This window comes from Eulemur rufifrons, chromosome 1 (assembly GCF_041146395.1).
Source record: "Eulemur rufifrons isolate Redbay chromosome 1, OSU_ERuf_1, whole genome shotgun sequence".
NCBI lineage: Eukaryota > Metazoa > Chordata > Mammalia > Primates > Lemuridae > Eulemur > Eulemur rufifrons.
Window position 1 is genome coordinate 48,641,390 of NC_090983.1, and position 16,090 is coordinate 48,657,479.

Genomic DNA, 16,090 nt, shown 5'->3' on the forward strand with positions numbered 1-16,090 from the left:
TGAGAGTTTCTTGAAGGAACTTCCTTAGCTTGTTTTTCGGAGAGCAGATGGTTGGGAACTTGCCTGTGTTTGTATTTGGAGCGCTCAGCTACACCTCACCTTTCTGGACAGAGAGCTCTCAGCCTCTGGAACATGAAGGCATGTTTTCTAGCTGAGGTGGTACAAATGTGAGATTTGAGCAAAATAAAGCTGTTAGACAGCTAACAATTTCAAAAATTTAAAGGGAACATATATTCAAAGATCTTGTTGAAGTTGTCAATAGATATCATGGTTAACTAAAAATTTGGAACTCAATTTTTGTAGATCTATCTTTTGTCTGTGTTTCTATATTGTATGGGAACAACTAGGATATGTGCATTTATTTTAAGTGGTGAAACTTTTAATTTTTAATGTTAATTTTCAATATATCTTTTGAAAGGAGTAATAGGAAAGTGTACATTAAAATTATGATTTCATGGCTATTATTGTTTATGTATTGTAGAAGTCTGTTTTAATTTAAATCAAGTTTAAATTAAAGAAAAAATGTCAGTGTATGGGCATGGCAAAAATAACAAAAGTGGTATGCTGAAAACTGGTGTTTGGGAAATATTCATATAGTTTAATCCCATGTAGTTTACACACCACCAGATGGGTAATATTTTTCAGAGCCTGTGAACAGAAATCATCTCAATAAAATACTCTTGTTTTTTGACTTTACAAAACAGTATAGTTTTTGCATCCTACCTTGTTAGCCTACTTTATTTTTAAACCTGTCCAAATTGCTTTGCCATCTCTAGGAACTATCAGAAAGTGTAGTTTAATATTTTACACATGGATGGATAAATTTAACTGTATGCATTTGTGGGTAAAATAATAAAATTAACTAGGATTTTATTTTCTGACTTTTTGAGATTTTCTTTGCCGCGTGGAAAATTATTTTTATTATTACAATTCTCATTAAATAAAATTTAATACAATCAATTATGACCTTGAAAAAATGAATCCCTAGATTTTTCAGTAATGATATTTTATGTTTAGTAAACACAATACTCCTAAAAGTTTTTCTTTTTTACTTATTAAATTATCAGACATAAATTCACTTTTGAGGAGTGTGTATAGTTCTATGAATTTTAACACATGTATAGATTTGAATGACCATCACTACAGTTAGGATATCGAATAGTTCCATCACTCCAAAAATCTCCATCTTCACATTTTTAAGTGTCCCAAACCACTATAAGTGTTCTTTATAGTGGGAATACATAGTCCCGCCATCTAAAACTTGTAGCAAAAAAAATTGGCTCATTTATTATTCAATGACTCTTCAATACACCCTCTTTACTAATGTATTTAAGTTCTTCTAATTGCTAATTTTGCATTTTGTTGATTTATAATCATGATTAGCGATAGTATTCATTTCTCTCTATCAAATATCAACTAATCCAATCTTAATCTCTAACCTCAGGAGATTTCCTAGATGATGGTGTCAGTGGATCTGGCCTCATTCATGTTACATCTGTTTATAAGTAATGCTTTTTTCATCATCTGCATTGTTTTTTGAACTGCCACTTCTCTGATGGTAATGCTGGAGATTATTATCTGAAGTGCACAAGAGAATCACTGCTGTGTTTCTTTTCATAGGCGCTACAGATAGAGGTGTTTCTTTTCCTGAGTGTTTTAATGGCTTTGTGCTGTACTTTTTCTGTTTGAGTACTTTTATCTCTGTATATTTCTCTGAATATGTATGACATATACAAGCCAAAAAGGGGAAATTCACAGACTATAAATCAAAACTTAACTTTATCAATATTTAAACAAGAGTTGCATATTAACCAATGTGTTTTAGGCGTTTAAGTGTACAACTGTGACATGCATTTTCAGAGAATGAATTTCAATCTATAGTACATGAAGTTAATAAATTATTTTAAAATAAAGATCAGTGTTTTATATGCTGTGATAAGAGCCTGTCATTTATGATTCTGCCATAAGTCAAAAATTAAGAAACTTAAATATATCTGTAATAATTGTCATTAAGGTCATTTGAGACCATCTCAAATATTACTACCTCATACAAGGAAAACATTAACAAGTTAATTTTAACGTTGACCTTTGGATCTTAAGTTTTCTTGTTTTATGGTTCTTTTAAGGTTTTTCAAGGTTCCTTTTATGGAAATAAGATTTCTTAGAATGTAGTGATTCTCCTGTGGTCTTTTTTGTGTTATGATTTCAAACCAGTTTTTTGTTTCTGTTTTTGTCATGTGTTTTTATTTTTAACTTCTGGAGACATATTACTATTGAGTGAGATTCTTTATTATCCTTGTTTAACTAAAAGTTAAAACCTTAAGGAATAATATAGCTACTTTTATTTGCTCACACTATTGTCTATCCTTTGAAGTTGTAAACTGACTATTTTATCATTTGCTCTTCAGATGGATCCTGTGCAAAAAGCAGTCATTAACCACACATTTGGAGTGTCCATTCCCCCAAAGAAGAAGCAAGTTATTTCTTGTAATGTCTGTCAGCTTCGCTTTAACTCAGATGTGAGTATCACCTTTTCATTGCTCTGTAGTTTGTCAAGCTGAAAGTCTGATTGGTCTGAATATGTACATCTCTTCATATTTACATACTCTCTAGCAGCCACACCCATTGATAGGCCCACTTATTTCAGTGTGCCAGTTTTCCAAAAGATTTGGGCTCAATGTTTAAAACTTAAGCAATAGAGTACAGTCAGCCCCTCCATATCCATGGGCTTCACATCCACAGATTCAATCAACCTTGGATTGAAATATTTGGAAAAAAATGTAAAATAATGATACAACATTAAAAAGTAATACATATTAAAAACAAGGAGAGGAAAACAGAAAATGATTAATATAAAAGATCCCTCACACAGTGGCTCATGCCTGTAATCCCAGCACTTGGAGAGACCAAGGCAGGAGGATTGTTTGAGGTCAGGCTGGGCAATAGAACGAGACCCCCATGTCTACAAAAAATTTTTAAAAATTAGCCAGGTGTGGTGGCACATGCCTGTAGTCCTAGCTGCTTGGGAGGCTAAGATGGGAGGATCACTTGAGCCCAGGAGTTCAAGGCTGCACTGAGCTGTGATCACACCACTGCACTCTAGCCCGGAAGACAGAGTGAAACCTGTCTCAAAATAAAAAAAATAATAATAATAAAAATTAAGAATTTCTCTATGAAAGTAATCAATCTCACCTGTATCATTTTATACTTAATTGCTCCAATTACATTTACCTGTCAAAAATACTTGAATAGTAGGAAATATGAAAAAAGCTTTTAAAATGATATGAAAATATTAAAAAATTAAAATGCAATGAATGCTGAAGAAAACCATTGTTCTTACTCTTGATATAAAGTGTTACATTTTATGTGGGTGCCAAATTTTGTTAAATACCTGAGAAAATAATTAATTTACTATGTGATTTATGTTTTCCCAGAACATGAACATACAGGGAAAGCTTCATAAATTATTTTATGTGGTCAGCATAAGTATCCTGCTAAAAAAAGATAACAAATGAAGGAACAAATCAATCTCTTTTATGAAAGCAGATTTTAAAATGTATAAATAAAATAAAAGGAAAGCAAAATAAATGATATTAGAATATTTGTAATACTAAGTTACCAAGTAAAGCCAATGACCAATATAAATCAGAATCTGAAGGATATGTGATATTTCCGGAATTACTTGACCCCAGAAGCCATTTTAAAAGAGTATATTAAGGATTAAAGTTTTTTGAAATACTAAAATAACAAATATTCTTGTTTGCATATACCATTAGCTGATGTTTTGGTAATTCTACCATAGGAAGCATAGTAAAATTTATAGTCATTGGAAGAGAGGATATATATTTATCATGATTTATAAAATTATATTTAATGTAATTTCAATCAAAAGTTCAATGAAAATTTTTTGGTACCTGATAAAACTCCATGTGTAAGAATCAAAATGTACCTAAATAAATTGAGAAATATAGTGTTAATTCAAAGTTTTAATATTGCTAAGATTTCAATCTCTCCAAATTGATCTATAGATCCAGCAAAATCCTGATCAAAATTCCAAAGGTTTTTTTCTATAGAAAATGGCAAGCTGTTTCTTAAATATACATAGAAAAGAAAAGCCCTAGAAAGCCAAAACATTTTTTAAGTACAAATTTAGAAGACTTATACTTCCTGATTTCAATACTTGCTATAAAACCTACAGTAATAGAGACTGTGAAAATGGTAAAAAAAAAAAATAGTAGACACATTGATTAGACACATTGAACAGAATAGAGTCCAGAAATAGACATGGACCTATATCGTCAGTTGATTTTGAACAAAGTTTCAGAGGCAATTCAATGGAGAAAGGCTTATCTTTCCAAGAAATAGTGCTAGAACAATTAGATATCTATAGGCAAATTTTTGAAAAAACCTTGACTGCTACCTCATACAAAATATAAAAGCTAATTCAAATGCATTATACATATAAATAGAAACATAGTACTTTAAAACTTCTAAAAGGAAACATTGTAGAAAATCTATTTGGCTTAGCATTAGGCGAAGATTTTTTAGATAGGAAACAAAAACTATGAACCACATAAAGCCTATATATTGGACTTCATCAAGATTCAAAACTTTCACTCTTCAAATGACACATTTACACTGTAAAGAAAATGAAAATACAAGCTATAGACTGGGAGAAATATTTGTATCTGCTTAAGGACTTGTATACAAAATATATAAATAACTTACAACTCAATAATCAATGATAAATGGGGAAAAGAGTTGAATAAGCACTTTACCAAAGAAGAAATATGAATGACAAATAAACACATAAAAAGATGCCCAAGGAAATACATTAATGTGAATATAAAATGGAGCAGCCACTTTGGAAAACACTTATACATACATGTCCCATACAACCAGCAATTCCACTTCTAAGTATTTATCTAAGACAAATGAAAACATATATTCATACATATGTGCTTTTAAAGTAACTTTATTCATAATTGCCCAAAACTGGAATCAACTCAAATGTCCATCAACTGATGGATAAACAAACTGTAGTACAGCCATACAATGGAATACTACTCAGCAATAAAAAGAAATAAGGTATGGATACATGCTACAACATGGATGAAGGTCCAAGGCAGTATGCTAAATGAGAGAAGTTTGACACAAAGACTATATACTGAATGATTGCACTTATATAACTTCCTGCAAAAATCAAAATTATGGGGATAGTCAGATCAGTGGTTGACAAGGGCTGAAGATAAGGTTAAGGAATTGACCACAAAGGGGCATGAGGGAACTCTTTTGAAAATATTCTGTATTTTCATTGTTGTGTGGTTATATGATGTCTTTGTTTTTCAAAACTCATAGAACTGAATACCTAAAAAAGGAATTTTACTATATGTAAAGTATACTTTAGTAAACCTGACTAGAAAAAAAAATCAATGATTTAGTTTTGAGCCACAAAATATTTTATAAATAGAAGACTAATTTATGATAGAGATGTAACCACTAAGTATATTAAACTACAATGTTACTACTAGATTAAATGTAAAATGAAGGACTTTTGCATGAATGGACAGAATAACAAACACTGAAATAGGTCCAAGTAAATTTAACAGTTTTGCATAGCTATTATTCAACTTTCTACAGTTATATAGGGAAATTAAAGTCTATAATTTTATGAATATAAAATGAAAATGTTCACTACTCACCTGACCACTTACAAAATGAATGCCCACCTGAAGACATGCTCCATCTTTAACGCTAACATTGTCACTGTAGCAATGCTAGATGATAAAAACATCTCACAATACAATATAGATTTCAAAGTGAAATTTCAAAAATTTTGCAAAAGATGCAGCATGTCATGAATGTGATGTTAGAGACTGCTTGATATACAAAGCTGCTGACAAATGAGGATTTGCCTGTTAGAAGAGAAAAATTAACAAAGTGGTTGATTCAAAACAAAAGGTTTTGAATATCCAATGAATAATGGGAGCTTTGGGACAATTATCAATCCTTGAATTCAAAAAAACATATATTTACATGGTTCTAAATCATAGTAATTTTAAAAAATACATTGAAAAATCTATCCCATTCCCCTTCTTCCCACCCTCTACGTTGTTCCTTGTTTGTAACCACTTTTATATTTTTTGCATATCTTTCCAAGGTTTGTTTATGCAGATATAACTGTGAATATATATTGATATTTCCTCCCTTTTCTATGCAAAATGTAGCATACTATTTATACTTTTCTTTGTCTTGCATTTTTTATGTAACAATGTATCCTGGAGAATTTTCCCTGTCGGAACATAGAGAGCTCCCTTATTCTTTTTTTTTTTTTTTTTCTTTTTTTTGAGACTAGATCTTGCTCTATTGCCCCGGCTAGAGGCTAGAGTCTAGTAGTGTCATCATAGCTCACAGCAACCTCAAATTCCTGGGCCCCAGTGATCCTTCTGCCTCAGCCTCCCAAGTAGCTGGGACAAGAGGTGCATGTGTGCACCACCATACCTGGCTAATTTTTCTATTTTTTGTAGAGACAATGTCTCCCTGTGTTGATCAGGCTGGTCTTAAACTCCTGGTCTCTAGCAATCCTCCGGCATTGGCCTCCCATAGTGCTGGGAGTACAGGCATGAGCCTGTGCCTGGCTTCCCTTACTGTTTTTACAGATGTGATAAGCAAAGATGTCCATGGCCTGATCTCTGGAACCTGTGTTAATATACATGGCAAAGGGGAGTTAAGGTAGTAGATGGAATTAAGGATGCTGATCAGATGATCTAAGATAAAAGATTATCCTGGATTATCCTGTGGGCCCAATGTAATTACAAGAGTCCTTAAAAGGAGAAGAGGGAGGCAGAGGAGGCAGAGTGATGCAATGTAAGAAGGTAAGGGTAGCCATTGCTATTGCTTTCTTTCAGGGTAGAAGAAGGGGCCACAAACCAAGGAATGCAGGCAGCCTCTAGAAGCTAGAAAAGGCAAGGAAATTGTATTTTCCCCTACAGCCTCCAGAAGGGAACTCAATTCTGCCAATACCTCGATTTTAGTCCAGTAAGACCCGTGCCAGACTTCTGACCTCCAGAACTATAAGATAATACATTTGTGTTGTTTTGAGCCACTAAGTTTATCATAATTTGCTATGAAAGCAGTAGAAAACTAATACCATAGTCTACGTATAGATGTTCCATAGTTTATATAATTAGTTCCTTTCAGGTAGACAGTTGGGTTGTTTCTAATCTTTCGGTATTTCATAGATTTTCATAGTTGATAAATGACAGCACATAAATCTGGGTCTCTTTGCCTTTAAATCCACAGCTCTTCCTGTTATATTATGTTGCCTCATGTAACTTTACTTATTTTCTGAGCATTTACTGAGCTTCTACTATATGACAAGCACTGTACTAGTCTCCGGAGTCCAGCAGCAACTTTTACTAGCAAATGGTATGAATGAAAATATTTAAGGTTTGTCCTCATATAGAACCTCCCAGAACATGTTCCAGGCCTTCTACTCTGTATTTTCATTATTTCATACTTAGAGAGGCAGCATGATGTAGAACACTGGATTGAGTTCTTGAACCTGGGTTGAAGTCCTAATTCTGAACATGGTAAATCACTTCATTACTGTGGGCCTCAGTTTCCTCTTCTGTAATACGACCTAAAATGGACTACATGATCATTGGGAGGATCATTCAAGCTCTATAATTAAAAATCTCTCTTAGGGCGACAGAATATAAACACCTCCATCTTATAAGTGGAACAGCTAAGACCCAGAAAGAATGACTACGAATTTTGTTTTGTATTTGTGTCATGGGTTGGGTCAGGGGAAGCGTGAGAATTTCTTTCTACATCCAAGAATTGCTCTGGGAGTAGGTTTCACCTTTGACTTGAGCACCATTCAATGTTAGCCATTTTCTTTGTATTTACTAATAGGGACATGGACAGATGTACACACATAAGCATACGGCCACCAGCTTCCTCGTCACTGCTCAAAAACTCCGTTGATAATAAAGAAAGAAATGAAATTTCTGAGTCATTCTTAGACTCTGGGCAGTAAAGCCACAAAGTCTGGATGGCAAATTCACAAATGTGACATATACATGTTCTCAGTGTTTAGTAATGGTGCTATAATCTGCATAACTGAGCTCTGAAATTGAGCATTTTTTTATTTGGGGGAAAGTTTATTATTTTATAATTACCCTATTTACATTTTAATGTAAGAATTAAGAAGATGCTCATCCTTATTTTTTTAATAACATTTCTAAATCAGCCTGAGACTGAATTGGCTTCACTCTTTCAGTATAGAAAATATGTTTATTGAAAAATCTGGAAGGCAGATTTGCACAGTAAACAGACTGCATTTTGCAGTTCTTCATTACCCATATAAAATGTACCAGGGTGGGCCTCGTGCATTAAAATTCAATGTGACCTAGTTTAAGTGTTCTGTAGCCCCCTTTGTCCAGCTTTTATCATCTCAGTAGAACTCCACTGTTGAAAAGCAAAAGGCTACAGCTTTATTTACACAATACAGTGCTATGTAAATGAGCAAGCATTAATCACAAACATTTCCCAAATGAACCTTTACAAATTAACACCATTAACTTTGCCAGGAAGCAGGCACTGCAATCCAGGAATAATATGCTTTGCAACTGAGTCCCACACATTTGCACAAATGTGTACAGCAACCCAATCCTTAGTTTCTTCTTGACCACCTTTTTTTTTTTTCTATCATGGTGTATATAAGGTGAATGAAGTTGTCCTAAACCTGAATGTTTCTTTACTCTCAATGAAGAAGTGCACTGCAACTGCAGTATGGTCATAAATTGGTAAGCCTAAATCTGAATTTTTACCTTTTAGCTAGGAAGTGCCATTTCTGGAGGTAAGCCTTGCCAGGGAAATAAGCTAAAATGCACTGTAAAAAAATGTTTGAGGCTAACTTTTCTCTTGTTTTGGCTAAGATGAAAGTTGGCAGATCCCAAATAATTCTAATTTACATATTAGTATCAATTCCTTGGAGAATAATAACAGAAGAAACTGTTACTAATGAAACTGATTCCTACACCAAATCAAATCGTTACGTAAAATCATATCAAAATCAAATTCTTAAACAGATTCTTACACAAAAGTAGAGCAACTTGATTCTCTTAACTGTTAAAAAACAGATTATACTATTATCTCAGAATTCATTATAGATACTCTTAATATATGACAGAATCCTTTATGCTTTATAGGCAAATTAAAATAAGAGCATAATGATATTTTTAATCAAGTTTTATATACTCTAATTCAGGAATTGGCCCTGAAATTTTGGTACTCAAAATTAATACAATTGATTAAGCATGAGATACCATGGCCCTAAATGCTGACTCCATAGGCTTTCATTACTTATTTGGAACCAACCCATTTGATTTTTCAAATTTACAATACTGCCTTTTGAATAACATTAGAAACTCTGAATCACTTATAGTTCGCATTTTCTTTATTTTATCTTGCTTTGTGCTACCTTTGGGTTTGTGATTTTCTTGTTGTTTTTCTTTGTCTTTGTCTTGTTTTCTAGTTTTAGGTTATCCAATATCTCTACCTCTCATTTTAGCTATCTATTCTTTTTGCTATGCTCTATTTCCTCATGTCTGAAGACATAAGGTGATGACCTCATGCCATTTTGTTGATTTATATTAGAGTGATTAAGTACAAATGGACAGGAAATTAAAGGTTTGCTTAGAAGTTAAAATGGTAGAGTGACATTTGTGTGAATATTTCTGTGGGTGACCTGACTCTCCTATTCTTTACTATGAATCTCTCTCTGAAATTTCAGAAAGTGTCATTCAACAATCACCCTCAATTCCCCTATGACTGCAGTTGCCATGCAAATGATACGGCCTCCATGCAACCTCACTATGCATTTTGCATCTTTGTCATCTTAGCAGTTTTCATTTGGATAAGGTCACTTAAGTCATGCCCTCCTGGGTCTTTCTGCCCATATGTCTTTTATTGGTTTTAGTTTAATTCCCACTTCCAGATTTGTTTAGCAGTTAATATAATACAATAAAAACTCTTATCTGTCTTGCATAAACAAACTGACCAATCCACCATGTGCCATTTAGGAGGCCTTAGTGCTGTCTCTGCTAGAGGCCCTGCCATTCTCTGTCATCCAGCAGAAACCTCAACCATCAAGAGATTAGGGAGAAAGCCATAACTTTGGGTTCCACATAAACTCCCTTTGTACATGCTGTTGGCTGATCCTCCATCTTCCTTGGCCAGCAGGCCTAACTCCACTTCTCCACCAGCTGCCATGAGGCAGCAAGTCCCCGCAGCAGCTGTGGCGCCTTCTGAGAAATCACAGCAGCCAGGGAAACAGGAACTCCATTAGACACCATGTTCGAAGATGTCCCTTGCAGCAAAAGCAGAAGAGACACTCAGCAGCAAGGGCACTTGCTCTGGTTTTCTGAAAGAGGAAACTTTGTATTTGTCATTATATAACATTCTTATAGGGGATTCCACATTTTGCTATTGACTGCTTAGTGCTTGCTTTTAACTCTAGAAATTCTGTCTGCACGTTATCAATGTTTCTCTTCCCTTGTGCTCTCTTCTAAACCATCACATTTCTCCTTCCTTTCATCTCTACTCAATCTTCTTTTCTTTTAACTCTTTTTTTCTTCTTCCTCTTTCTCTAGCCCAAAAGTACAACAAATACAGTTTTCCCTTTCTTTGATATTTGTAGTTTCTTCATTAAGCTTTTTTTAGCTTAACAACTGGATTTATTGCTTTAAATTCATAGGTACTTCACTTGAAAAGACCTCTAGAGGGTTAAAAAAAAACTCATATTGAGCATATTTGAAACTCAAACCAACATACTGTTAAAAAAAAATAAATTTATCTTACATTTCCTAAATTTTCAGACACTGTATTTGATGGTACTTTACCCTAATGGGTATGTCAGAAAAACTTTGAACACGCATCTTCCAATATTTGATCCTCCTCACCTGACCATCACATATATCCAAAAAATACTCACACGTGTTAACTCTACAGATTAACCGTTTCCTCCTTTGTGCACACACATGTGTAAATATATGTAACATAATTACTGCCTGCCACTCATACACATCTGCAGTATTTCTCTTGAAAGCCCTTGCGATAGATAGCAGCTCCTTTAGTGTATGAATTTATGCCATGTTTACATCTATATAATTGTATATTGTATGTCTACAATTATGTATAAGGGTATATATGTGTGTGGGTGTGTTTGCAGGAATACTGGTGCCTAGGCTGGTGTTAGGTTTCCCCTATGCTAATAGTGGCCTCGCATTCAGAAACAAAATAAGCCGTGAAAGTTGATCCTCACAGGAAAGTGAGTTTATGATAAGGGGGTTTGGAGAAAGTCACACTTACACTGAAATCTGCAGCATATGATTAAATAGAGAGATACCGCTGTGATAATAATCTCATTGCTGGGCTGGGAACTGAAAAGCTAGTTGCAAAGTTTCCATCTGATGTTCAGCAGTATAAATTATTAGATAAATGAATCATATTGTAAGTTCGGAAAACCAACTGATTCTGTCAAGAAAAAAGGTACTGAAAATAGAAGGAATCAATAGTATCAAATGGAAATCTAGACAATGATAGCCTGCTTTTGTCAAACATTTTACATTTTTCCCATAAATAAGACTTTATATTGATTCTTAGGTTTGGAGGGTAGTGAAGCAGATAGGAGGTAATTAAAAGCATAAATCTCGGGAGCTTGGGAAGGTAATTCTCTGCTTTGCAGACAGAGCTGACAAAATGATGAACATTTTTTGCTTCAACATGACAGAAATATAGCGTGATTACAGGGAGCAGGGACATATCGTGCTAAAAGTTTTGTTCGATAGCTGCTGCTTAACAAAGCTCTTAACAAAGTTCAGTCAGCTTTTTTTGAAGTATATAGTAGTTACTTATTAAATTTGAAAAACCCTGGCTTTCAAAGTAACACTATAATATTACAGAAAGTCACAGTCTTTCTTAGCATTACATTATTTTGAATAAAATTTGGATAATTTAGGATTGATTTTAAATTATCACTGAAAAAGGAAAACTAGGTTAAAAGTTAAGTTTAAAAAAGTGAGCATTATGATTTCCAAAGATTCATCAGATCCTCTAACTAATGGGAAGATTATATAACATATATCATTCAATATTTTTCTGGCTTTTCTTTAAATACATAGATACCTCACATGACTTGTTACTTTTGCTATCTATATGTATTCAATAATACTTAAAAGTAGATGATCAGCCTAATAAGATGCTGTGAAGAATAAAAAATATGAGTGTTACAGGGAAAGTACCAATACCCATCCCCACTCATCAGAATACATTCAAAACAGAAAATCACTAAGTATCTATGATTCATCACCAAAACTGCAAGCTTTGGTAGATTTCCATTAAATATTGGCTTGCTGATCAAATGTTCATAACACCTTTTAAAAAAATGCAATGGGTCTTTTCTCCTACGTAAAATGTCTGTGTTAGTAACTCTTAGTCAAAAATAAAAGATTCTCAAAAGGATTTTTAAGTCATTGTGTTGGTAATTTTTTTCATCTAAAAGTTGTCTTGCCACTTGGGAGTTGGGGGAAAGACTGTTCAGGATGGGTGTATTTTCCTTCTTCACTTGGTATGGATTTCTTTAACTAAGACTGGTTGCAGAATCCTTAACAATAAGATAATTTTCACTTGATTTTTGTGGTTTGGGATTCTTTTAGCTAAAAAATTTATTCAACGCAAGATTAAGATAGGCAGAATTTCTAGGCTGAACACCTGTAGGTTGATTAGTTGCTGGTTTAAAGTTTATATTCAGGCTTTATTTAGGACATGCTTGGTTTCCCATAGCTTGTCTTTTATTCTGTATGCTTGAGTGGGGGGGAATTGGCTATAATTTTCACAGCTTTTACAAGAAGAAAAAAGTATTATATTTGTGTAAGACAAAAACAAAAAGAAGCTGGATGGAACAAAAAATAGGCTTGTTTACTCCATTGTTTTCAAGTAAGAGGCTGATGTAATATAGTTCAGAACATTCTGCAAAAGAAGTACCTTTTAGTTACCTTCATCTCTCAAGCAGCTCTTTGAATAAAGTGACAGTCTTTTGCCCTGGAGGCCAGAGAACTTTAAATATGATGGGTCAGCATAAAGAGCAATTTTTCTGGAAAATCTAACTGGCTGTAAGGAACTTTATGATGTGTGGCTTGGGGATCAGGTGGAAGGGGGAACATAGGAAGAAGTATTGCTTTAGCCAATTTCTAAAATTTTAAACTAGGAAGACTTTGGTGGCAAAATACTGTAGCTAGTTAATATGAGTTCATCAAGGAGAGTGAAGAAGCAGTTAACTTGGCCAGAGACAGGAGAAGAGAATCCAGATAGCTCCAATCTTGAAAGGAAGATCTGAGAAATAATCTCATAGAACTGGTTATCTATCTGGGGAAAGAAAACTAATACACTTATTAATAGAAACACTGATGAACTGTATGATGTTAATCCAATAGTATAAATTTAATTATAAATTTAGGAATGGAGATAGCATGTGGGCTGGAATAATCACGAAAGGAAAGCTAGCATTTGATAGATGCCTATTTTCCTGCCTGCCAGGCCCTATACTAGGTACTCTTCACATATATTATCTCTGTATTTCCACAAAGGTTTTTGGATGAGGGCAAACTGAGAAAGACTTGAGAGATGGTCAGGATCTGAAGGAGAGAGAATTGAAGAATTATAAAATAGTAGAACTAAAATAAATAGGGTTTGTTAAGAATATGGTCCATGGATAGGCTGCAGGTGGCCCGTGGAACCCCTAAAACTATGTAAAATTTTGTGTGTCTGTATGCCTGAAGCTATGTCCACTTAAGACAGGTGATCAAATCTTCCCTTCTCTCAGGGTGAATATTCCACAGCTTCCTTTGGCAATAAGTTCTAGGATTTAATCACTTTTAGTATTATTTCATGTTACCCAAATCTTAAAAACAAAAAACTAACAAACAAAAAAACGAAAAGAAAATAAATTTTTGTCTTTTTTTCCTTCACTTCAGTCCTACATTTTAGGGCACATAGATAGTAAGTGTAGTATTCACTATTTAGAAAAGAGATCTGATAAACAAGGACTCCAGAGAATACATCACTCTGTTAAGGTTCTGACTTTTAGGGCTGAGAATATGATTTCTCTCATTAATTTGTGTTTCCTTGAGATTGAAAAGTATGGTTTAGCTCTAATAAATAATAATTTTGTTACTTCATCAGTGGTATACCTACATATTTGACACTCAATGCAGATTATTTTTAACATTCCCTCCTCTATAGGATGAAGGCATTTTCGGAAATAGTTGTGAAATATTAGGTCACAAAATATGAAATGTCTGATTTCAAATCAAAAGTGTGGTTTATTATATGCCAAACAGGAAGCAGTACAATTAATCAAAATATGTGCCTAAACTATAGGCACAGTTTTGCCATCTTAACGTTAGCTTGTTTATGCCAGTAGTGAAGAAGCCTGGAGAGCAAGTGGTGATGAAGTTGCAAAAGGCGTTTTCCACAGCTTGTTGATAATTGAATATTTTTCCTTGCAAGAAGTGGTTCAAAGCCTGGAGGAAGTGGTAGATAATTGGTGCATGGTCTGGTGAATACTGTGGATGACGGAGAGTTTCCAAGTCCAGCTTCTGTAGTTTGAGCAGCGTTGTTTATGCTACGTGTGGTTCAGTGTTGTCTTGCAAGAGTATATACCTGTCTCTATAGACCTATCCCAGCTGCTCAATTACAAGCATCCTCATCATTTCATCTAATTGGTTGCAGTAGACATCCGTTGTAATTGTTGTAATTGACTGACCAGGTTTCATTAAGCTGTAGTGGATAATATCAGCTCTGGACCACCAAAAAGACACCATTAGCTTTTATTGATGAATATTAAGTTTGGGACTGTGTTTCGGCACTTCATCTTTATCCAACCATTGTGCCCAATGCTCACTATTGTCAAAAAGAATACATTTTTCATCACATGTAACAATATGGTGTAAAACTGATTTGCCTTTATGTCGTGACAGCAAAGAAAGGCAAGCTTTGAGATGATTTCTTTTCTGACGCTCGTTTAATTCACTTGGAACCCATCTATCCAGCTTCTTTACCTTGCAGATTTGTTTCAAATGGTCTAATATTGTTGCAATAGTAACCTCAAACCTTGCTGCTAACTCACATGTAGGTTGAGATGGATTTGCTTCCACTACAGCTTTCAGCTCATCATTATCCACCTTGGTCTCAGGTCACTCATGTGGCTGATTTTCAAGATTAAAATCACCAGAACAGAACTTCTCAAACTATCAGTGTACTATGCATTCATTAGCCACATCCTTCCCAAACGCTTTGTTGATATTTTGTGCTATCTGCACTGCATTGGTTCTATGAAGGAACTCATATTCGAAAATAACACGAATTTTTGACTTATCCATGGTTTCACAAAAATTGCTCTAAAAAAATATTTAAAAGATAATCACAAGCCAAAACATATGTTTGAAAGACTGAGGATGTACCTTCACAATAAACATAAAACAAGAAGTGTCAAAGTGAAATGTCAGAGATATCAACTGTCACACTTAGTACTTAAGGAAATCGGACATTTCATACCTAATAACCTAAATCCACTACTACACTTCACAGTTGGCACTGTCTCACTCTTAAATTTAAAACACAAATGAAAATTCTAAGTAGTCATGTAAAGTGAAAGAACTGAAATATCTCAAGTTTTGTTTCTTTGTCTTTAAAATAACTGTGCTATCATTAGTTCAAATCAACTGTTGAAATGCAAGAATGTGCGTGGCACAGGGTTTGCAAACTTGAACTACATCTGAAATAAGCTTGAATGGTTCCTAACCATTAAAAACTTACTCTTAAAATAAATAGATGTAGCTAGTGGAGTCACTTGAACTGGGAATTCAACTGTATAACTACAAGTTCTCTGTACTACAACTTCCATGTAGTTAACTAAAAGATAAGTAAGAAAAATGTGCTAATTTTAAGTTTACATATATATTATTGAAACTCAGCTATAACCACAGCAGTTGTTTAGAACTTAGACCAACAGATTTTTTTTTTC

The 16,090-nt window shown here is 34.0% G+C and overlaps 1 protein-coding gene across 12 annotated transcripts in view; it reads left to right on the top strand.

Moving 5' to 3' along the window:
* The window catches only part of ZNF385B (zinc finger protein 385B), a 369,836-nt gene that overhangs the window by 304,040 nt on the left and 49,706 nt on the right, over positions 1-16,090 (top strand). For all 12 annotated transcript variants that reach the window (XM_069492682.1, XM_069492761.1, XM_069493153.1 and 9 more), the window contains one exon: positions 2,409-2,519. In XM_069492682.1, coding sequence (XP_069348783.1) covers positions 2,409-2,519 — 111 coding nt within the window. The remainder of the gene's footprint in view (positions 1-2,408; positions 2,520-16,090) is intronic.